Here is a 22,854-nt window from a genome sequence, read left to right on the forward strand (position 1 = left end):
TATTACTACACTATGTTTGTTTTGATTCGCTATGAAAGTTTGACAGATAACATCAGGGGTGTGTGGATTCATGCAGAACATGCAGGGGTGAGTAAAATAGCTTGGGACTGCTTGGGACCGTTGTTCTGGTACTGAGTGAGCCAAAAATAATAATGATTTTCTTCGGGACCCAGTGGTCTTAGAGTTACCTCTATGGTAATAGCATAGAGGTAACTCTAAGACCACTGGGTCCCGAAGAAAATCATTATTATTTTTGGCTCACTCAGTACCAGAACAACGGTCCCAAGCAGTCCCAAGCTATTTCACTCACCCCTGCATGTTCTGCATGAATCCACACACCCCTGATGTTATCTGTCAAACTTTCATAGCGAATCAAAACAAACATAGTGTAGTAATAGAATTTCAACTAGAATAGGGTACGTTAATCGTTTGCTTGGGACCAATAGTTTAGTTAGTTTCGTATTGATTGTTGGTAATAGTGAATCAAAACAAACATAGTGTAGTACTAGAATTTCGACTAGAATGAGGTATGCTTATACAACTTGGGACCAATAGGCTAGTCAAGTAGTGAGCCAATGTTAAATCGTTAGTTTCCACTAGAAATACTCAGAAGGAGAAATGAGCGAAGATAATGTTTTGAGCCAAATGAACTGTCAAAACCTGAGTCAATCGAACATTCCCATTAGAATTTTTCCGAGGATTTCTTATTCTTACTACATTAAATTAGAGAGTATAGCAATCAAACAGAAATTCAATCACCTTTGTTTCGAGTACTTCTCAAATTCAACTACTTTTTGGAATACAAAAAATTCTAACTCTCTTCAGGCATAACATTTGATAACGGCACAAAAGCATTTGTAAACAAACTTTCTTAGGCCCTTTACACGCGAACCAAAGTACGCCCACGCAAACCAATACCACTTTCGCAAAGGTGATAGTTGCCCCTACCCGACGATGTTGTTGGTTTGCGTGGGCGTACTTTGGTTCGCGTGTAAATGGCCTTAAAAAGATTGTTTACAAATGCTTTTGTGCCGTTTTCAAATGTTATGCTTGTATTGATTGATTGATCTTAGTTGGTTAATTAAAGGCATAAAAAAATGTGCAAAATATTGCGATGCACTAAATTATTATTTTGAACGTAAATCGAATCAAAAGTAAGTTATGTGAAATGCTAGCTTCTAGCAAAGGTTGCAAGATAATTTAGGTACGAATCCCTGCTACCGAATTGTATATTTTGTTTTCTCCGCCCATCTCTCCCTCTGAGTATTTCTAGTTTCCACCGGTCGCTATCATTCAGTTTGTTGTGCGCAAACGCTTATAAAACTGATTCTACATTAAATTTTGTTGGTGTCTTTAGTCCATTTATTTTTTATGAGCCAAAAAATAAATGCATCGAAGACAAAAATAATATTTAACATAGTTTTAAAGTGTTTTTTATTATTATTATTATTATTATTATTATTATTATTATTATTATTATTATTATTATTATTATTATTATTATTATTATTATTATTATTATTATTATTATTATTATTATTATTATTATTATTATTATTATTATCATTATTATTATTATATTTAATCATCTTGAGAAGTTATTGTATACATAATCTGCTACGCCCTAATTCGAGCTCTATCTAGACTTGCGAATCACCCCTCATCGGAGTGACTTCTTTTCTCCACCATCAATTGAAAACGGTCTATCAGCTGTTGCAAACAAGATTTTGTAAATATTTTTCTCGCCAAGCAAAAGCCCCCAACGCAAATAAATTAAATCACCGTGTAGAAAAAAGTTTCCCCCTACCCGATAATGCTGTTGGTTTGCATTGGTGGCCTACTCTTTGCAAGGAAAGGGCTTGCAAAGTTGTATTTACTAAGATCTTTTCAATTGTTGGTCGAGATTTTTGATGCGTTCAACATTCGCCAGCGTCCACTCCCTCGGACGTTTCCTGTCAACGCGTGAAATCGAAAAGTGGTGACATAAAAGAAAAGCTGACGGGCGTATTTTCCATAGATAAAAAGTAAGTTTTCCGCTAATTAATGTGCAATAATCGGTACGAACTTTTCGACATCGTATAAACAAAGTGCAGTGCTACACATTGTGTATGAATTTCCCGTGAAAAAAGTGAAATCTTGAGTGAAAAAGTTGAAAAACATCCGTGCCCTTTTCGCCTATATATCGGCGGCTGCGGCGGTGGCGATGATCCGGAATCGATTTTTCTCCCACTATTACACCGTCATCGTGCCTGTCTACTGGATTCAGTTGTTGGATGTTGATGACGATACGGATGGTGGTGTACTGTTTAATCGTTTGTTATGATGTCGAGGAATTGCAAATCAGGTTGCAGAACTAAATTTCGCCCGCTATTATCAGTGAATATGATTCACTACGATCATGTTTCTGTGCTGTGTGTTGTGGATGCCGGCGAAATTCCGTCTGATTTGTAAGAGAAAAATAAGCAATGATGCTGATGAGTTGCGGTTGGCGAATATTCTGACAACGCATGATGCTGCTTTGTAAACTGGCAATATCAGTGTGGGTGTACAAGACCGCAAACATCATAGCAGTGTTGGCCGGTTCAAATTACAACAAGGCTTGATTCATTGATAAAACGCGGTTGTTCGAATATAAATGTGATGTCTCTTGCATACAGAATCATAAGGGCCTAACTGCGATGATCGATTATCTTAATTTTCCGGAATTTACCCAATACTACATAGTAACAAGTTGTGTTAGTTAGCAAAAGCAACATCAAACCCAACGAGAAAAGTTAATTCAAAAAAGAAAATCGATGAAAAGATTCGATCACTGTAGTTAGACCCAAGCATGGAAAATCATTTACACATATTTGCCTCTAACTTTTTTCATCATCCGAATTTCGTAAAATGATGTTTGAAGTTTTCGAAGGTTTTGATATTAGCTACAACTTTTGTGTTTAACTCAAATCTGTATCTCTTATGCATGACAAACTAGAGCGGGCAGAACTTGTCATTAATTTTTCAATGAATGTAAATTACATTCACTGAAAAATAATGGTGGGTTCTGTTTGCTCTGGTTCATCATGCATAAGAGATAGAGTTTTGAATTAATAAAAAACTATTGAACTGATATCAAAACCTTCAAATGCTTGATACATCACTTTACGGAATTCTATTTATGAAAAAAGATAGAAGCAAATAAATGTAAATGAATTATTTCCATGCCTGGTTAGACTTATATGATTCTGAATGCTAGATTAATGTATCGAATCGCGTGGAATATTCAAGTATAAATCGATTATCCTGGTTAGACGAATATGTCTGAGAACATTTGACATTTCTGAACATTCTCACGATATGCCTCCAGGATTCAGCTATTAGGCTATCAATATATCACGAAAATAGTTTGGGAAAAGGATGTATTTTTGTCTTAGAATGAGGAGGGAATCTAAAACAAGGGGCCTGGCTGGCAGCCATGTTTTCGACGCTAACATTCAGCTGTAGAATAAAAACCAAAACACGTAAAGACAATGGAATAAGTATGCCTTTTTCGTCGATTTTTCCTTTTAATTCTACTACTTTTGTATCACTTTGAACTTTAATAGATACGTATTTCGTTTACTACTTGCAAACTTCTTCAGTCTCTAGTCATAGACTAGTCCAAATTTTTGGAAACACCTGCTAGTAAACTAGGTAAAATTGTTGGAACATATCTTGTCTTCCCTGGACAAAAATGTTGATTGTACTTGCCACAAAAATTATACTAATGCAGCAAAAATAATACAGGCTTAGCTAGCTCTCAATTAACAACTATAGAAGTGCTCAAAGAAAAGGCCGGCGTTGAGTCTCAGTAGAGGCGTAATAAAGCCAAAAAAGAAGAAAATCAAAGAAGCCTTCTTACGCCCACATTACTTCTAGACTTTTCACGCTTCTGTAGCGATCGTTTTGCAGGCCCTCAGCTTGGTGTTCTATATGCACTTTCACAGTTATTAATTGAGAGCTTTCTATGCCAACCAATGCATGGATTTGTATTTTGTGTGACAAACAAAATGATACTCCGATGCCCCGGATCAGAAATCGAACCCACCCCTTCCGGCTTGGTAATACTGACAGGGCTATCTGAGGCCCCATTATTACAGATTTGTAGGAAACATATTTCTCACAAGCACAACTTGATTTGATTAATTAAAAATCAGCGTGTAAAGTCCGATGAGAAGACTACAACCACCGACGAACCGACATGCCACAGGAGCATTTCGTTTGTCCACTATTCGAATTGTCAAACGAACGATTCGAACTTTCAAACAGGCGATCAGATCAGAACGAGGTGAGACCCAAACACCAGACAAAGGCAATATGGTATGACGCGATCGGATGAGTAGATGTCGGTAGTGTTTAACGTATTTTAAATATGGCCTCTTGGGCACGAATTTGAAAGTAGCTTGTATGAGCTGTCACGTCGGTTCGTCGGTGCTAAAACTGTCCAATTGGTGGATGGTGATTGAATCACTAATATTTTGATTTTTTTTTTTCATCTCTGTGATCTAGACATTCAAGTTCGTTATCTTCAAAATTAGTCCAGACCAGATTATAAAATTTCTAATTTTTTTCCTTGCCTATGATCTCTGAATAGCATAGACAATTTTATCACAAACCGTCTGATGTTTCGAAACAAAATCTAATCCCAAAATCTTTACTTACTTCGTGATCTTGAATGTTTTCCAAGTTTCAGATTTTGATAGAATTTTTAATAGAAAATATTTAAAGCTCGGTAGCTTTAGTATTCGTCCAATTTTATTTTAAAATTCCAAGAACAAATTTTAGAAAAAAAATTCTATGTCCAAGATCATCAAATGTTATTTACGTTTCAAAAGTATTTAATTTTTTTCTAAAACTGTGAACTTATTTAAAATATATTCAAAATATGAACATTGTTCCAAGCACACAATTGTCTTAATTTGTTTTGTCTTAGTTATCTCGAATTTCTTAAGTCCCAGCATTGAAAAATGGTTTCAAAATCTCTAAAAGTTATCCCAGATCGAGATTTTAAGTCCTAGGCGCATACAAAATTTTCTATGTTTCTATCTAATATTTCTATCCTGGAAAATTTTCCTCATTCCAGAATAATTAGATTTTTTATAGGACTGCTATGAAAATTAGTATTGGTCCCAGAGTTATGAAAGTTTGAGATGTTACAAAAAGTTTCTATGTCCGAAATCTTTAAAATCGATTGTCTAAAATTTGTCTAAATCCAAGACTTTGAACATTTTTCTCTGTGCTCGAATTTTTCGCCAATTTCACCAATTCGCGATCTGAATCTAAAATCATCTTAATAAATTGTTTGTCGTCATAAATCGAGTCAGAAAAATGAGTAATGAGTGAGTAAATGGGCAATGCACTTGCTTATTGAATTCATAACATTATTATTCTATTACCTAATAATAGGAGAAGAAGGGGCATAGTGAGCTTCCTGTGCTTTAGCCTGTCTGCAATGGTGTTTGAAAATCATTTATTTTAGTCACTAAAGCCACTACTATTATATTACATACCCACTACCAGGCCTGAGTTTAACTCATAGCCCTCAAAAAACTTGTTTTGATCTAAACAAGCTAAACTTTGATTGCAGTAAACACCTAAAAAATGCGGATAATAGGGAAAATGTAAATGGAAACCGCGTAAACTGTGACCATACTACGTGGGATTTGAGATCCTGACCAGATAGAAATTTACTGTCTCCGACAAAATTGTTCAGCAGATCATAGCGTTGTCGCTGGTGGACAATAGTTCAAAATTTGCTCACTACACGACGCTAGTATACACGTGAAATTCTCATATAAAATATCTCGAGTTCCCAACCAGATATAATGGTACTGTCTTCGGCATTGTTGTTCAGGACGTCAAGGCTTTTTCGCAGGTGGACAGTAGTTCAGAGTTTTCTCACTTTGCGGTGCTACTATACATGTGAAACTCTTACATATAAAATATCTCTAGTTCCTGACCAGATAGCAAGTAAATGTATTCGGCAAAGTTTTTCAGGAAGTCAAGTTCTTTCTGTTGGGTGACAATAGTTCAGAAATTTCTCACTATGCACCTTTCTCGCATATTCAATAACTCGAGATCTTGATCAGCTAGAAAGTTGCTGTCTTCGGCAAAGTTGTTCAGGAGGTCAAGGTATTTTGGCTGGTGGACAGTAGTTTAGAATTTTCTCACTTCATGGTGCTAGTATACATGTGAAATTTTCGCATATAAAATATCTAAAATTTTTGACCAGATAGAAAATTACTGTCGTCGGCAAAGTTGTTTAGGATATCACAAAATGTTTGCTCGTGGAAAGTTGTTCCAAATTTTCTCACTACGTAGCGCTAGTGAAATGTAAAATTTTCGACTGTGATATATCTCGAGATCCTGACCAGATAGAAAGTTACTGTTTTGAACAAAGTTGTTCAGGAGGTTAAAGCCTTTTTCTGTGCACAACGTTTCAGAATTTTCTCACTACGCGGCGCTAGTATAAACGTGAAATTTTCACGTATAAAATATCTCGAGATCCTGACCAAATAGAAAGTTACTGTCTTCGGCAAAGTTGTTCAGGAGGTCAAGGTCTTTTGGCTGGTGAACGGTAGTTCAGAATTTTCTCACTGCGCTGCGCACGTATACACGGGCAATCCTCATATATGCTACAGCTCGAGATCCCGAACAGCTAGAAAATTACTGTCTTCGGCAAAGTTGTTTAGGAGATCAAAGCCTTTTTTGCTGGTGAACAGTTAATAGTTCAGAATATTTTCTGTATGCGGCGCTAGTGTGCATGCAAAATATATGTTTATACTATAGCTTAAGGTCAGTAAGTAACTGTCATCGTCAAAGTTGTACATGCGGCAAAGTTCTTCCGGATGGTGTTCAAAGCTCTCTCATTTTACGTCTAATTTTTGATCACCTTAGGTTATTTGTTTGGTATAGCATAAGGGTTCTACTACTATTTTTAATTTAAATTTTTTTTTTTTCAAGTCTATTCTGCGAAAATTAATCATGATTCTTCAGAGTAAATTTTGAAAATTAGTGTAACTTTGGGTGAACCTTTGGTATACAAAATTTGAAATTTATATTGAGCAATTTGCCTCTTCGTATTTCCCATTCAAAATCTTTCAAATGTTCTAAAAAGATCGAAAATTTGACGTTTTTAGGGGGTGTCCTTAAACTTATGATCGGGAGTGTACGGTTTTATAATTTTCTCCATTCAACTAAGCAAAAGTGCCTCACTCTCTGATTTTGTCTCGTTGTCCGTGCACACGTAAATACAGGTATTTTTTTTTTTGTTCTAGACTCCTCGGTAAAACTTTTTGAAATTGGCCTAAAATGAAAGGAAGACTCTAAACATTCATTTGGTGGAAGTTTCAGCGATATTGATCTTTTAAGATAATGTTTTCCATCTGAGATACGTCCGAACAAACAATCGTCTATTGAAGAAACGACTTCTTGGCCATTTTATTCAACTGCATGCTTAATAGTACTTGTACTATTTTTAATAATAACTTCTGTTCAGGCTTTGTTCGATGATGCTCCGTATACGCTTGATTCTCATGTGAAGTAACGTTTAATTAGACATTATTATACATTTATTAAAAGATTATTCAATTGTGGGAAAATTAACCCGAAAATAGGAGGGGCGCGGGGACAGGGAAGGGTGTGTTTCTTAAGTGATTGTATGCTTCCATCGAGCTTAAGATTGAACTCAATTGTCATTGTTCCATAGAGTTCGGTTCCCCTTGATCCAATCATTTTTGGTAGATTAACTAACTTTTAAAAGTAACACCTCTCATGATTTTCGCTGCACTCAAAATATCGCGTCTATGTATTTGTGGGTTGAATCTGATTAAAATTCAAAAAAAATCGCAGGCCTTTATTTTCCTCAAAAATCTGCTCGAGTATGAAGAAACTCGAAGACATTTGTCGTGTCAATGTATCAAATGTAAAAAATATTACATCGGTCATCGATGGATGTTAATTCTGGAGCACCAATAGAAAAGGGGCCATCAGCATTTGTAAACAAACCGTTACAAAGCCTTTTTTTCAAAAATCAAGACAAATTAACAACATCATTGTGTTGGGGAAACTTTCTCCTATCCGATGATGCTGTTGGTTTGCGTGGACAGCCTTCGCTTTGCGAGGAAAGGGCTTTAGCACACGTATTGTTCACAAATGCTGATGGGTCCTTTTCCCTTGTTGTTCCAGAATTTGTTCACAAGAACTGTGTTCACGGCGAATGAGAACGACCCAAATTTGAGTTTAGCTTACTCATACATCACATAAAGTGCAGGAACTCAGCGATGAGTAAATTTGCCTCGTGTTTTTCCAGGCTTGCCCAGGAACAAATTCCCAAACATGAGAAAATTCAAGATTGGATTCACTCAGTCTATGTACTATGTACATTTTCCTGCAGATTTTTGAGGTATTCCACAGAAAAACATGAGGCAAATTTACTCGTCGGTGAGTTTCTGCACTTTTGGCAATCATGAGTAAACAAAACACAAATTTGGGTCGTTCTCATTCGCCGTGTACATCCTGGATGGAATGACCTACGGGTGCAGCAATCTCGATGTAATAATTCGACAGTGAGCATGAATAAGGGTCTAACTACGATAATCGATTATCTTCATCGACAGCTAAGGGAAGCAATTTTCTGAAATTTGTCCAATACAGAGCGCTAAACAGGTTGTATTGGCTATCAAAAGCAACGCACCGAGAAATATTTATCCAAGCAAGTTATTAACAAAAGCGAAAATCGACGAAGAGAATCTGCCCTTATGAACGCTTAGTGTCGAATAAAATATTCAACAACACTTCATGTATGGCAACACTTCGCATCCCACCAACACCGCCAACACCTGATCGATGTTTTGTTTCTCTCTTCCCGAAAAAAAAAACGAGAGAGAACGCAATCATGACAAATTCTCACAAAACTCTCTTCGTTTTAAAGACCCTGCAAAACTGCATCACCGCCAGCTGTGGTGCCATGCTGGTGCTGCATTTTCAAGAGCAAAACATACCCTCATTGCACGGAACGCGCAACATATGAAAAGCAAAACAATAATATTCGTTCGTTCGTTCGTTCGCTCGCTCGCTCTTTTTTCCCTTGATGGCTCGTCAGTGTTGCTCGCGGCGCGGGGCCTGTGAAAAAGTGCATTCGTTAGTTTTCTCTTCGCGTGACCTGTAGCAAGAACGGCATCGTCCGCTGTCGTTTAATTTTCCACCCGTTGCGTGCCCATAGTAGTCCAGTAGTAAACATTGTGCAATACTACCCATTTCGTTTGACGTTCCGCGAGTTGTAGTTTTTTGTTTTACTCTTGCACCATCCGCCAGGAGTGGATCTCCAGACAGGACAACGATGACAATGATTCCGATCGCCCCTATACAGTAGATATCGAATTTTCCTCCCGTTCTATCACGCGTCGCCGCCGCCGTCGCCGCGCGCCGTATGGATGCTTCTGGAGTGAATTAAAGGAGCTTTTCCTATCTTCGTTCCAGGTTACGAGTGTTCGATAAGCCAGGGATGACCGATTCCAAGTACTTCACCACCACCAAGAAGGGTGAAATTTTCGAGCTCAAGTCCGAGCTCAACAATGACAAGAAGGAGAAGAAAAAGGAAGCGGTCAAGAAGGTAAGTGACGGAGCGCGATGTGCGGTTCTGGTTATTATTTATGCGTACGATGCGCCTCATCGGGTGGGGTGGTTATGTATTAGACTGGTTCGGGATATTGAATGATGAGTTTCTTGCTTAGCAGTTAAGTTTGTCAATAGGTGACGCAGTGTATCGTAACAATCGAACAAGGTTGCAAAAGCTGCTGTTAGTGAGTTTTGAATTGAAAAAAGTGATAACCTACCTAACTACGAGTGTAACTTAGCCTAACGTGCTAGATCTCGTATGATCTGATGAGTTGTTCTCAGACAGGTGTCTCTGAACCTTTCCAGGATAAAAACTCTCCGTTCTTCTAATGCCTGAAATCCAGCCAGGAGGTGGATCTCAGAATTTCTAGTTCGCGGGGGACTGTTTAGGATCAACCTAAGGATCTTGTTCCTTAGGATCCCTTGGAGCTTAAGGTGATGGCATTTAGCGTAACTCTTCCAGATTGGCATACCGTACTCGATTAGGGGAAGGATAATTTGTTTGTAGACGGCAAGCTTATTTTTCAGGGACAGGGTAGGCCTCCTGTTGATGAGTGATTTTATCAACGTGCTCCCTGAAAATCAGCTGTCTAGTATTAACCCGAGGTAGACTACCTATTTCGACCATTCCAGCAATGTGCCGTTCAGGCAAATCTTATTATCCTCCGACGGAACAAGTCTGGGAGATTTACAGTGTTGAAAGATGGTTATCTGTGTCTTTGCCGCGTTGATATGGATCTTTCAGCTGTTGAAATATTCAGACAGGACGTCCAGGCCTCTCTGAAGTTTGGCAGTCAGAGCTCCGAGGACCCTACCCTTGTAGACGATGGATGTGTCATCTGCGAACAGAGACAACGATCCACCATCAGGGAGAGCCGGCATATCGGAGGTGAACAGATTGAATAAAATGGGGCTAAGGATGCTTCCTTGTGGAACCCCGGCACTGAGGTTGAAAGCATCCGATGTGATGCCATTCAGAGAGACTCGGAACGTCCTGTCCGCTAGATAGTTATTTATTATCTTCACTAGGAAGATTGGAAGACCGTTCTGCTGCAATTTGAACACCAGGCCATCCTGCCAGATATTGTCGAATGTTTTTTCAACGTTCAACAACGCTATGGCAGATGTTTTCGACACAGACTTGTGCCGTCTGAGAATGTTTGTTACTCGAGTCAGCTGGTGGAGGAACCTTTCCGAAAACCAAACTGTTCCTCGAGTGTTTTCTTCGGCACATGTTAGCAGCCGGTGATAGACCGCTCTTTCGAACAGTTTTGATAACCCTGCGAGAAGGCTGATTGGTCGATAACTTGAAGGAGAGGACGGATCCTTCCCCGGTTTCCGGATGGGTATGACTTTAGCTGACTTCCAACACGAGGGTAAGTAGCCGAATCGGAGGCACAGATTAAAAATCAGTGCCAGATGGTTGTAGAATGTGGAACTTAAGTGTTTGAGTTCCAGATTCAGGATGTTGTCGAAACCTGGGGCCTTCATGTTTTTAGATGATTTGATATAGGCCAACAGTTCGTCAGCCGCAATCTCGGATTCCTCGGGAATCATATTAGGAATCTGACGGAGGTTGGTTGCGTTTACAGCAATCTTGATTAGCCCTTTTCGCACTGCGATCAATCATTGTGTTGTTATTTAGAAAAAAAAAATGAGCAAAATGTTAATTAGATAACAAATTGAATTTTTACCCAATTTTTTTGGTTTTCAAGAGATTGGTATTGACCGATTCTATAACATTCCCCAGAAAAGTATGCCATGTATTAGATTGACTATTTTTGTTTATTATAGTTACTCCTGGAATCTTCTTTCGCGTATATAAAAAGAAGAGAAAAACTTCTTAATAGGTCAAGGAGTTTTCCCTTCTTTGAAAATATACGAAAAGGAAATAGTTAATTCTTTGGATATACACGATAAAGAAGGAAATATTCCTTTCTTTTTTTCGAGATTTGACCAACTGCAGTCTTAATGGGCTAGCATCTCGGTTGGGCTCTCCATGCGATACACAATACTAACAGACGACTCGAGCTATGGTGCTCACTAGGTCATAATATATATACATAAATTCAGCAATCAACTAAATTTTCAATAGCGACCAAAAATATCCATTAGTACCGTCCCAATGACGTGTTCATCTAGATAAAATTTATAAATAGCAGACTTTTAACAATGGGCCCAATGTTAGATCCATAGGGGCCAACATTAGAGCCATTTCCCCTATATAATATCCAAATGACCAAAAAAAAAGTGATAAATTACTAATTTCATCATCTTTTCTGGAGAATGGAATTCTGGGGAATGTTATAGAATCCACTTGACCTAGGCAAAAACAAAACAAAAAGAATCATTTCCAATTTGTCCGAACCAGTCTAAGGAAAAGTGTAATAATTGTACGTTTGTCCATTTCTATTTGTTCCATCGTTCTCTTTCTTCCTCTTTTTCTAGGTCATTGCCAGCATGACGGTTGGCAAGGACGTTTCCGCACTCTTTCCGGACGTCGTCAACTGCATGCAGACGGACAACCTGGAGCTGAAGAAGCTGGTCTATCTCTATCTGATGAACTACGCCAAATCGCAGCCCGATATGGCCATCATGGCCGTCAACACGTTCGTTAAGGTAAGCAGTCCCAAGTTGGTTCCTCAGAAAGTGTCTTTCCAAGCACCACACACAAACACATCCGGTCCAGTTTCTCATTTTTTCTAGCTTTCGAGATCGCATTATGTTCGGTTCCACCAAGATACTCATTGTTATCTACCCTCCCTCGTTCGGTTACTTCTATACATATTCATTTGCGAATCCTAACCCTTTTGCTAAGTTTCGCTGAACTCGAGCTAGGCCAGTTTTCTAAAGCTTGGTTTTTCGGTTGAATTTTGCTATTATTTCACCGCCTCAAGGTTGATCTATTTTATTTCTGTTAAACGAAAGCAAACGAATGTAAGGGAAGAAAACTAAAATGTAAATCGGATTCATTGGAGATAGCCGGGAACGGTGCCAAAAGATGCACCACCGGGGGACGAACACGTAAGGTACGCGTGTCGCCCGCCACCCAGTCGTCACTTTATATACGAATGCAACTATTTTGCTGTACATATGCTAGAACATATGGGAGTTCGGACGAGTGTGTTGCTGCAATTGCTTTACAACTGAGCGCGAATCAATTTAGATTTTATTGAAATTAATAACCCTCGTCGTCTTTTACACTTTTCGTTAATTGGTCACCACCAGGCGAGACTTGTTGTTATGTTCGCCTGCTTACTACATAGCGTATCCTAAGTTCTCGTCCCTTGACGCCTTTGGTTAATCATATCGAAGCGATAAGCGAAGCAAATTTCATTCCGTCGTTTATCTTTACAGTTGTCGTGCATTTAGTCGCGCGGGTACCTATTTATGTGTTTCTTCGAAGCCACTGTGAGTCATGTGCGAGTGGAGATTGACCAAATATTTGCCCAAAGTGTTGGTGGGTTTATCTGTTTTGTTTTGGTTTATTTTTTAAGTTTGCATTCGTACACCTGTGTAATGCCTGTGCGTAAGAAGCAAATGAGTTAAACAAACATATCTCACCAAAGTGAGAATTCTCAGAACAAGCCTGATAGGACTTGGAACCTAAATAATATTTTTAAACATTTCAAATGAACTAAAGTTGAAACTGTCGTGATAGTAGAGAGTTATGGAAAGACGACTACTTCTGTCGAAGGATAATTAGAAGACTGATTTATTTAACTTCAAACTCAAACTCATGGCTACTACGATCTAACATATCTTAATAGAGCTACTACGATCGGTTTGCTCGTTCTTGACACCCCTCCTCAAACTGATCGTGGGAAAACTCCGATACTCGAACAGTGCTTCCGGAACGGCATCGTCGACAAACCATTCGTCAACAAGTCAGCTTGCTGCTCACCCGTTGGAATGTAGCGAACTTCAAGTTTCTTCGAAGCTACACATTCCCGCACAAAATGTATCTTGACGTCGGTGTGCTTCAAACGCTTCGAAGGTCCGGCTGATTCCATGATAGCAATGGTTAATTGATTATCTTCATATAAAAATGGCGGCTGCTGTTCGAGCACCCCAAAATGGCCTCGCACGCTGCGTCTGCTAAAGCGGAATATTCCGCTTCGGTCGACGACAAGGATACGGTGCTCTGCTTCCTGGTACTCCAACAGACTGTGACTCCGTACAGCTTGAACAGGATTCCCGAAACCGAACGCCTGACGTTGATATCCGTAGCCCAGTTCGCGTCCGCATAGCCAGTCACTTGCCGGATGGGACCGGTCGACCGGTTGTACACCAGTCTGTGGTCAGCTGTCCCCTGCAGATACCGCAAAATCCGCTTGGCGTGCACCCAGTGATCTTCGGATGGATTGCTCTGGAACTGACTGAAGTAATTCACCGCTGCGCTAAGATCTGGTCTGGACGTCACCATCAAATAGGCAACCTATCAGCTCACGGTATGGCTTCTCCAGCTTCTCGTCCGTGTCGTTCTTCACAAGTTGCAGACCCGCTTCCATGGGAGTTGATACGGGCTTGCACTTCTCCATTTCGAATCGCTTCAGGATCGATTTCGTGTAGTGTTCCTGACTTAGTCGCATTCGTCCCGACAACACGTCCCGGTTAATCTTCAATCCCAGGAACATCTTCGCTTCACCCATGTCCTGCACCGAGAACTCCGACTTCAGCAGCTTCTTGATGGTACCGATGACACCCAAGGAACGAGAGACGACGAGGATATCATCGACATACAGCAGCAGGAACACTTTCTCACCATCACGTCACTCTCGGACCTGCGAAAGCCGATCCGGGTTGCAAACTCGTGAAAATAGTCGTTCCACGCCTTCGATGCCTGCTTCAAACCGTAGATAGATTTGTTTAGCTTACAGACTCGATCCCCCTCCTTAAATCCTGGAGGTTGGCGCATGGAGATCTCCTCCGAGAGATGACCGTTCAAGAACGCCGTCCGGGCGTCCATTTGGTAGATCAGCAAATTCTCCTGGTTTGCCAATCCCAGCACCATTCGAACCGTCGACATCTTCACCACCGGAGCGTAGGTTTCAGAGTAATCATATCCATACCGCTGCGTGAATCCTTTGGCAACCAATCTCCCCTTGTGCTTGTCTATGTTGCCATCCGGCGTCATCTTCAGCTTGAACACCCATTTGCAATCCACCGGTTTTCGTCCCGACGGTAGATCCACCAGCTCCCAGGTATTGTTTCAGTTCGTCCTCAATGGCTTCACGCCACCGCGGCCAATCCTCTCGCGACTTCATCCCTTCAATGGTGTCCGGTAGGTTCTGCACGTAGTTCTCCGCATTTAACGCGTACGCCAGGCACGAGTAGTCGCCAAACTTTGCCGGGGCCTTCCGTACACGTACGCTTCTTCCCGGGTTAACCTCTTCTTCTTCATCATCATCTTCTTCCACCAGTGTTTCATCGTTGTCGTCATCCTGGTCGTCGTTTGGAGAATCAACTTGTTCATTTGCTGGCTCAATTTCAACTACTGTTTCATCTAGGATCACCGCCTGCGATTTCGGTCGGGTCCAAACCGGTTGCGCTTCGTCATCTTTGACATTTTTCACAGGTTCTTCGCTGGTCGACGTATACCTTGATTCATTCACGATGACGTCACGAGCAAGAAACACCTTCTGCTTGTGACTGTCCCACAAACGATACCCGTTCGTACCGTAGCCCACGAAGTAACATACCTGGCTACGCGCGTCTAAAGGGTGATACGGTCAAAATTTGGTCAAGGGAAAACGCGTGTAAATCGGTGAAATCGTTTATTTAAAAAATCAAATTAAATGTCTTTTTCAAGTTCAATTAGTATAAAATTCAGGAAAAATATTCAGTTAGGCTTCCGCTTTTCCAAATCCGAATTGCCGGGCCTTACGCTTGACCCCTGCCATCAGATTTTGTACAGCCACCTTGTCCACCTTCTTCGCCGCAGAAAGCCAGTTTGCCTTGAACTGCTGCTCGCCCTTAGCAGTTTTTTTTTGGTCTTCTTTAGGTTCCGCTTGACAATAGCCCAGTATTTCTCAATTGGGCGGAGCTCTGGCGTGTTGGGAGGGTTCTTGTCCTTGGGAACCACCTGCACGTTGTTGGCGGCGTACCACTCCATGGCCTTTTTACCGTAATGGCAAGATGCCAAATCCGGCCAAAACAGTACGGAACAACCGTGTTTCTTCAGGAAAGGCAGCAGACGTTTATTCAAACACTCTTTCACGTAAATTTCTTGGTTGACAGTCCCGGAAGCTATGAAAATGCTGCTTTTCAAGCCACAGGTACAGATGGCTTGCCAAACCAGATATTTCTTTGCGAACTTTGACAGTTTCATGTGCTTGAAAACATCTGCTACCTTTCCCCTTCCTTTTGCCGTATAAAACTCCTGTCCCGGAAGCTGCTTGTGGTCGGCTTTGACGTAGGTTTCGTCGTCCATTACCACGCAGTCAAACTTCGTCAGCATCGTCGTGTACAGCCTCCGGGATCGCGCTTTGGCCGTCGTATTTTGTTTATCATCGCGATTTGGAGTCACTACCTTCTTGTAAGTCGATAGTCCGGCTCGTTTTTTGGCTCGATGCACGGTTGTAGACGATACACCCAGCTTATTTGCGGCATCTCGGAGAGAGAGGTTAGGGTTTCACTTGAAACTACCGGCAACTCTCTTTGTCGTCTCAGCGGCTTCCGGTTTTCGATTTCCCCCCGATCCAGACTTCCTGGCTGTCGACAAACGTTCCCCAAACACTTTAATTACATTTGTAACGGTTGATTTGGCAACTTTTAGCGATTTTGCCAACTTTGCGTGCGAGTAGCTCGGATTTTCGCGATGCGCTAGCAAAATTTTGATACGCTGCTCTTCTTGCTTGGACGGCATTTTGACAACTTAAGAGTGTATTCCAAAATCAAAATAGGAGCAACATTCTACACACACACACCTTCAAAATGAGGGGTGTTCAGGTTTTTTAAATGCAAAATTGAAAGAAATACGTCAAGTTGATATTGACCAAATTTTGACCGTATCACCCTTTACAAACCGGTCTGCAAGTATGATAACGTCCAAAGCGTACCAGACTGCTGTTTCCGTGTTGCTCCCGTTTGACGCGTGATTGCTGAAAGTTTCAATTACAACTAGTGGTGCAAACCGTCATGTATTGTGGAAAATTTGTGGTATGTTTCAAGAGGTGATAGCAGGTCTGCTTGGCTTACATCCGGCATTTGACCATTCACAAACTTTAGGTGCACTATTTAACGAGTTTTGTCATGGTATTGATATCGACATGATTAGAAATCAATCCATTAGGGATTAGGCAGACCATCCGAACTGAATTTAATCCTTTTTGAAGCAAACCAAGCTCGAAGATTTAATTGAGCCACACTATAAAATAGTGTATTCATGGTCACTTGTGGTCTGAAGTAAAGAAGTAGAACTATAATGCGACCATAAAATCTATAAAAATCTAATCGCATTTTTTTAATTATTTACACCAAAAATGCTCACTTTTCTTAAATGAACACTTCAAAATAGACCAAACTTTTTGAACGCATATAACGAACAGGCGCTTGATTTGCGGCTTTCCGATACTCCTGATCTACATTCGTTTGCCTCGGTAACTCATCAAATTATTTGAAGGTTGTTATAATGCACTCATACACTTATCATTTAGTGCTAGCTTGTTTTCGTCGATCACCCCTTTCTTCACTTTCCTCTTGTCTTATCAATTTCCTCGTTTCACTTTTCTGTTCTTCCATTTCTTACTCTCCACAACCGACTTCTCTTTCATATACCTTATAATCCTTCTCTATATATTTATCGCTATACCGTACTTTTTAAACCATATCTATATACGAATAAAACATATTGATACCACAATAAAATTATAATAACTCATGTAAACTGTGTAAGGATTTGCCACATTCTCAACTCGTTAAGGTAATGATGAACCGTTTATTAGTTTACCCTTTAGCAAAAAAAAATCTTTCGTTTTTAGCACTTCCGCTCTATCTCTATTCTATATTTGCCGAGAGTTTTCGTTTTCGATTTTTAGCGCAAAATTTTCAACTACAAAAAAACTAACTTAGCTGAAAGTTGTTAGTGTTAAACAATTATTGTTTTTTTTTTATGCGTTTTTTGTTTTCGTTCCTGTCTGTTATTTATGTTAGCGCTGTGTTAGAAATGTTTACAACTACCTACATCTGGGCTGATCAGAATTCAGCCCAGCAATCACATGGCTTTCAGCTTCGCTGTAAATATCCAAACAAATGAGCAGAAAGCGCAGGTCAATGTAAAAAGTTGAAGTTTCTCTTGATTGACAAGCAAATTGAAGTAATTAGAGCATTACTGGTATGTTGAGAATTGGAAAATCACTTAGCTTATAGGGTCTAGCGAGGGCATGCTATTCTAGCCTGAATGTACTTCGAATTTGTGTTGCGCTAGTGTCTTTCTAATGTCCTTTTCGTTTTTGCGATGTAGCAGTCGTTGACAGCTCAACATCATTTCTTTGCGGGGCAACCGACATCTACGCCCTGAATTATGTCGGTGTACGGCGGTGTGGCTACACCGCAAAAACGAAAACGACATAAGTGTATCTTTTGCATGGTTTTTTTTTCAATTATTAAACTTAAGTTTGAGTCATTCGAAAAAGAAATATCATCCCTGCACCCTTTTCCTCAGTTGTACATAAGTATCCCTTGTACGATTCTTTGCTTCATCAATTTTTGTATTCTGTTGAAATTCATTTTATTCCAACAACCATCTAGCGCCCGTTTGTAAAAGCTTGTTGATATTTTGTTTTGCTCTAGAAAACTATATATTACGCTTTCCCTTAGATGGCAGCACTAGTGTTCCGTTTTCAAAAAACCTTCTGACCGATTGCATTCCAATTCTTCCAGGACTGTGAGGACACGAACCCGTTGATTCGTGCGCTGGCCGTTCGTACGATGGGCTGCATCCGCGTGGACAAGATCACCGAATACCTGTGCGAACCGCTGCGTAAGTGTCTCAAGGATGAGGATCCGTACGTCCGGAAGACAGCTGCCGTCTGCGTGGCTAAATTGTACGACATCTCCAGTTCGATGGTGAGTGTGTATGTGTGTGTGATATAAATAATCTAATTCAGTTAAAATTTATCAAAAACTACCTAAGCCGTCTACTGTCAACCAGGTGGAGGATCAAGGGTTCCTGGATCAGCTGAAGGATCTCCTGTCAGATTCCAATCCCATGGTCGTCGCGAATGCCGTTGCTGCTTTGAGTGAAATCAACGAAGCATCCTCCAGCGGCCAACCGCTGGTCGAAATGAACTCGGCCACCATCAATAAGCTGCTGACGGCGTTGAACGAATGCACCGAGTGGGGACAGGTGTTCATTCTGGATTCGTTGGCCAACTACACGCCCAAGGATGAACGTGAGGCTCAATCCATTTGCGAACGTATCACTCCACGATTAGCCCACGCCAATGCCGCCGTGGTGCTGAGTGCCATCAAGGTGCTGATGAAGTTGCTGGAAATTTTGGCCAACGATAGCGATTTCTGTGCAATGTTGACCAAGAAACTAGCTCCGCCTTTGGTGACGCTGCTCAGTTCCGAACCGGAGGTGCAATACGTTGCCCTGAGAAACATCAATTTGATTGTACAAAAGCGTCCGGATATTCTGAAGCATGAAATGAAGGTGTTCTTCGTGAAATATAACGATCCAATCTACGTGAAGCTGGAGAAGTTGGACATTATGATTCGCTTGGCCAACCAGAGTAACATTGCACAGGTTCTGAGCGAACTGAAGGAGTACGCTACGGAGGTTGATGTGGACTTTGTACGAAAGGCAGTCCGAGCCATCGGACGTTGCGCCATCAAGGTGGAACCATCGGCGGAACGCTGCGTTTCGACCCTGTTGGATTTGATTCAGACCAAGGTGAACTACGTCGTTCAGGAGGCTATCGTCGTGATCAAGGACATCTTCCGTAAGTACCCTAACAAGTATGAAAGTATCATTAGTACTCTGTGCGAGAATTTGGATACCTTGGACGAACCGGAAGCGAGAGCTTCAATGGTTTGGATCATTGGTGAGTACGCCGAACGTATTGACAATGCCGACGAACTGCTGGACAGCTTTTTGGAAGGATTCCAAGACGAAAATGCCCAAGTCCAGCTGCAGTTGCTCACTGCCGTGGTGAAACTGTTCCTGAAACGTCCAGCCGACACTCAGGAACTCGTTCAGCATGTCCTCTCGTTGGCCACTCAAGATTCCGACAATCCGGATCTTCGTGATCGTGGTTTCATCTACTGGCGTTTGCTGTCCACCGATCCCGCAGCGGCCAAAGAAGTCGTTCTCGCCGATAAGCCGCTGATTTCCGAGGAAACCGACCTGCTCGAACCAACCCTGCTGGATGAGCTCATCTGTCACATCAGCTCTCTGGCCAGTGTTTACCACAAACCGCCAACGGCATTCGTGGAAGGTCGCGGAGCCGGTGTCCGTAAGAGTCTACCGCACCGTTCAGCGTCGGCCGCCGGAGAAGAAGCTGCACAGGAGGCAACTGTTATTCCGAACCAAGAATCTTTGATCGGTGACCTTCTCTCGATGGACATTGGAGCTCCAGCAGCACCTGCTGCGCCAGCCGCAAACACAAGCAATGTAGATCTGCTGGGAGGTGGTCTCGATATCCTCCTAGGACCGAACCCGACCGGTGAGGTCACCAACAACACTGCTGCCCCTGCTGCTTCCGCTGCCGCTGCTGGTGGTGTTGGAGCCGGCGGTCTTTTGGGTGACATTTTCGGAATAGGTCCTCCCGTTGCCACCAACATGATTCAAATCCCAAAGATCACCTGGCTCCCGGCCGACAAGGGCAAGGGTCTTGAAGTCCAGGGAACATTCTCTCGCCGCAACGGTCAAGTGTACATGGACATGACCTTCACCAACAAAGCCATGCAAGCAATGACTGGATTCGCCATTCAGCTGAACAAAAACAGCTTCGGTTTGGTACCTGGTGCACCTCTCCAGGTGGCACCCCTTCAACCATCCCAATCCACAGAAGCATCCCTTGCTTTGGGTACCACCGGTCCAGTTCAACGAATGGAAGCTCTCAACAATCTCCAGGTTGCCATCAAGAACAACGTGGATATCTTCTACTTTGCCTGCCTGGTGCACGGCAATGTCCTGTTCGTTGAGGATGGACAGCTAGACAAACGAGTTTTCCTAACCACCTGGAAGGAGATCCCCGCCGCCAACGAGATTCAATTCAACCTGCACGGAATCGTTGGTACGGCCGATACCGTCGCTGCAAAAATGACCGCCAATAACATATTTACCATTGCTAAGCGGAACGTCGAGGGACAGGACATGCTCTATCAGTCGCTCAAACTGACCAACAACATTTGGGTCCTGTTGGAGCTGAAGTTGTCCCCGGGAAGCCCGGATGCGACGCTCAGTTTGAAGACTCGATCGGTCGAAGTGGGACAGATGATATTCGCTGCCTACGAGCAGATCATTCGGTCTCCTTAAACTGTTGATTCGTTCGTAACAACAAGATGAAAAAATTATTTAATGCTAATAGAATTATACATAATTCCCAACTGTACTAATAGTGAATACAAAGATTCCAGGGGACACGCGTTTATCTGAATATATTTAGCAGAAATGTTATCCGTTACGACGGCACAGAATTGTGAAAAAAAAACTCTCATCCTTTAGACGATAGCAGGTGCGGTGACACGCAGTTAATGAAGGTAAATAATATTCGCATATAGTGACTGCGCCATTGTTTTTAGTTTGACAATTATGAGCTACACATTATAGGATCCCCTTACACTATTAACTGCATTATTATACAAAAGTGAATATATGAACATTCGTAAATGTAATCGTAAATTATAAACATAAAGTGTGCTTGTTACTAGGATGACACTCCCTGCGCTGCGAAAACAAAACTACTATAGCTTGATGGATGTGTGTCTTACTCGTCTAGTGCGGCTACATTCTGCAAGGGAACGCCAACACTTTTACAGAATGATGGATGTCACCGCTATTAAAGGTAATAAGAGAATGGTAGAACATTCCGGAGACTTTCAGGAACATTCCGGGAACATTTGGATGAACTTCTTAGAATCAAATTGTCTTAAAACGACATCAGAAAACATTTGCAGCATATAGTGGGGGTACCTAGCAATAAGTGCGCAATTCAGCGCTGATGACGAGGTAGGGTGGTTAGTCTCATGCAGACCATTTGGACGCCATTAGGATTGGTTATGGGCAGGCTTGTTATTTCCTCACACATTGAGCACGCAAAAAGTTAACTTTACAGCTTATCACATTGAGGAGAACGATTGCACAGCTTTATGAAATACAAATTTAATGGTAGATTGACAAACATGAGACGAGCAGATAAATTTTGGAACCATGGGTTAAGCAGATATTTTCGCATGAAAATGTTATATTTTATATTGAAATGTTATCAAAATTTAAACAAGTTTGTATGAATGTTTTAGGCCCTACCCTTGAAGCTTCTAATTGAACAAATATTATTCTGGGGGAACTTCAATCAGTTCATGTTTTATATAGTGTTGCGATAGAAAAGAGATATGTGCTTACCTGTCAGTATCCTCCAACTTTCTTATAAAGGATTCAAAATGAAAGTGCAGAGTTCATTCACAGTAAACAATATGCATTTAAAATTCAAATGTTTCACTCAGCATCAACGCTACTTCTGGGATCAGGTCAGGATTCAATTTGAGGACCATTAGGTCTTGTATACGCTTGTCACCTAAATGTTGGCGGTGGTCGGTAAGAACGAGTTCAAGCTACCATCGAGTACGCCCCGAGCAGCACCATTTTTACGGCCACTGCGGAATACCCGGTAATGAGGCAGTAGACCAACTCGCTGGAACTGGACCGGCGGGTCCGAGATTCACGGACAAAGTTCCCCTTCCAGATCTCCGGCGATGGTTCAAAACAACCATGCAGAAAGCCTGGGCCGACCAGTGGTTCAGCACCCGAGAGCCTTTCATCCGGAGGATCAAAGGAACCACGAAGGCATGGACGGACCTCCCAAACCTTCGGGATCAGAGAGTGCTCTCGAGGCTGAGGACTGGACACTGTCGGTTATACTATAACTTCGGCGGCGGAGGTCCCTTCCACAAGAGCTGTGCCATCTGCCACGTCCCGGCCACCGTTGAACACGGCATCTGTCCTGAATTCCAGGACCTCAGGGAAGCCTATGGGATCACCTCCAGCAT

At 41.6% G+C, this 22,854-nt stretch overlaps 1 protein-coding gene across 3 annotated transcripts; it reads left to right on the forward strand.

Annotated features, from left to right (window-relative positions):
- Positions 1-1,971: 1,971 nt before the first annotated feature.
- On the forward strand, positions 1,972-21,483 carry AP-1-2beta (adaptor protein complex 1/2, beta subunit). 3 transcript variants are annotated; one of them, XM_065238958.1, is made up of 5 exons: positions 1,972-2,024; positions 9,502-9,634; positions 12,088-12,258; positions 18,523-18,708; positions 18,776-21,483. In XM_065238958.1, exons 2-5 carry the CDS (start codon positions 9,527-9,529, stop codon positions 21,122-21,124), a joined length of 2,814 nt encoding a protein of 937 aa, XP_065095030.1. In that variant the 5' UTR covers positions 1,972-2,024; positions 9,502-9,526; the 3' UTR covers positions 21,125-21,483. The 3 variants fall into 3 exon arrangements, with proteins under 3 accessions (XP_065095030.1, XP_065095027.1, XP_065095028.1); XM_065238955.1 differs by lacking the exon at positions 1,972-2,024 and adding an exon at positions 9,285-9,390; XM_065238956.1 differs by lacking the exon at positions 1,972-2,024 and adding an exon at positions 9,285-9,390 and having other exon boundaries at positions 18,794-21,483.
- The last annotated feature ends 1,371 nt before the right edge of the window (positions 21,484-22,854 follow it).

The sequence above is a fragment of the Ochlerotatus camptorhynchus genome, unplaced genomic scaffold, assembly GCF_037179485.1.
Source record: "Ochlerotatus camptorhynchus isolate MF236.1 unplaced genomic scaffold, CSIRO-AGI_Acam_v1.1 ptg000046l, whole genome shotgun sequence".
In the NCBI taxonomy this organism is placed as follows: domain Eukaryota; kingdom Metazoa; phylum Arthropoda; class Insecta; order Diptera; family Culicidae; genus Ochlerotatus; species Ochlerotatus camptorhynchus.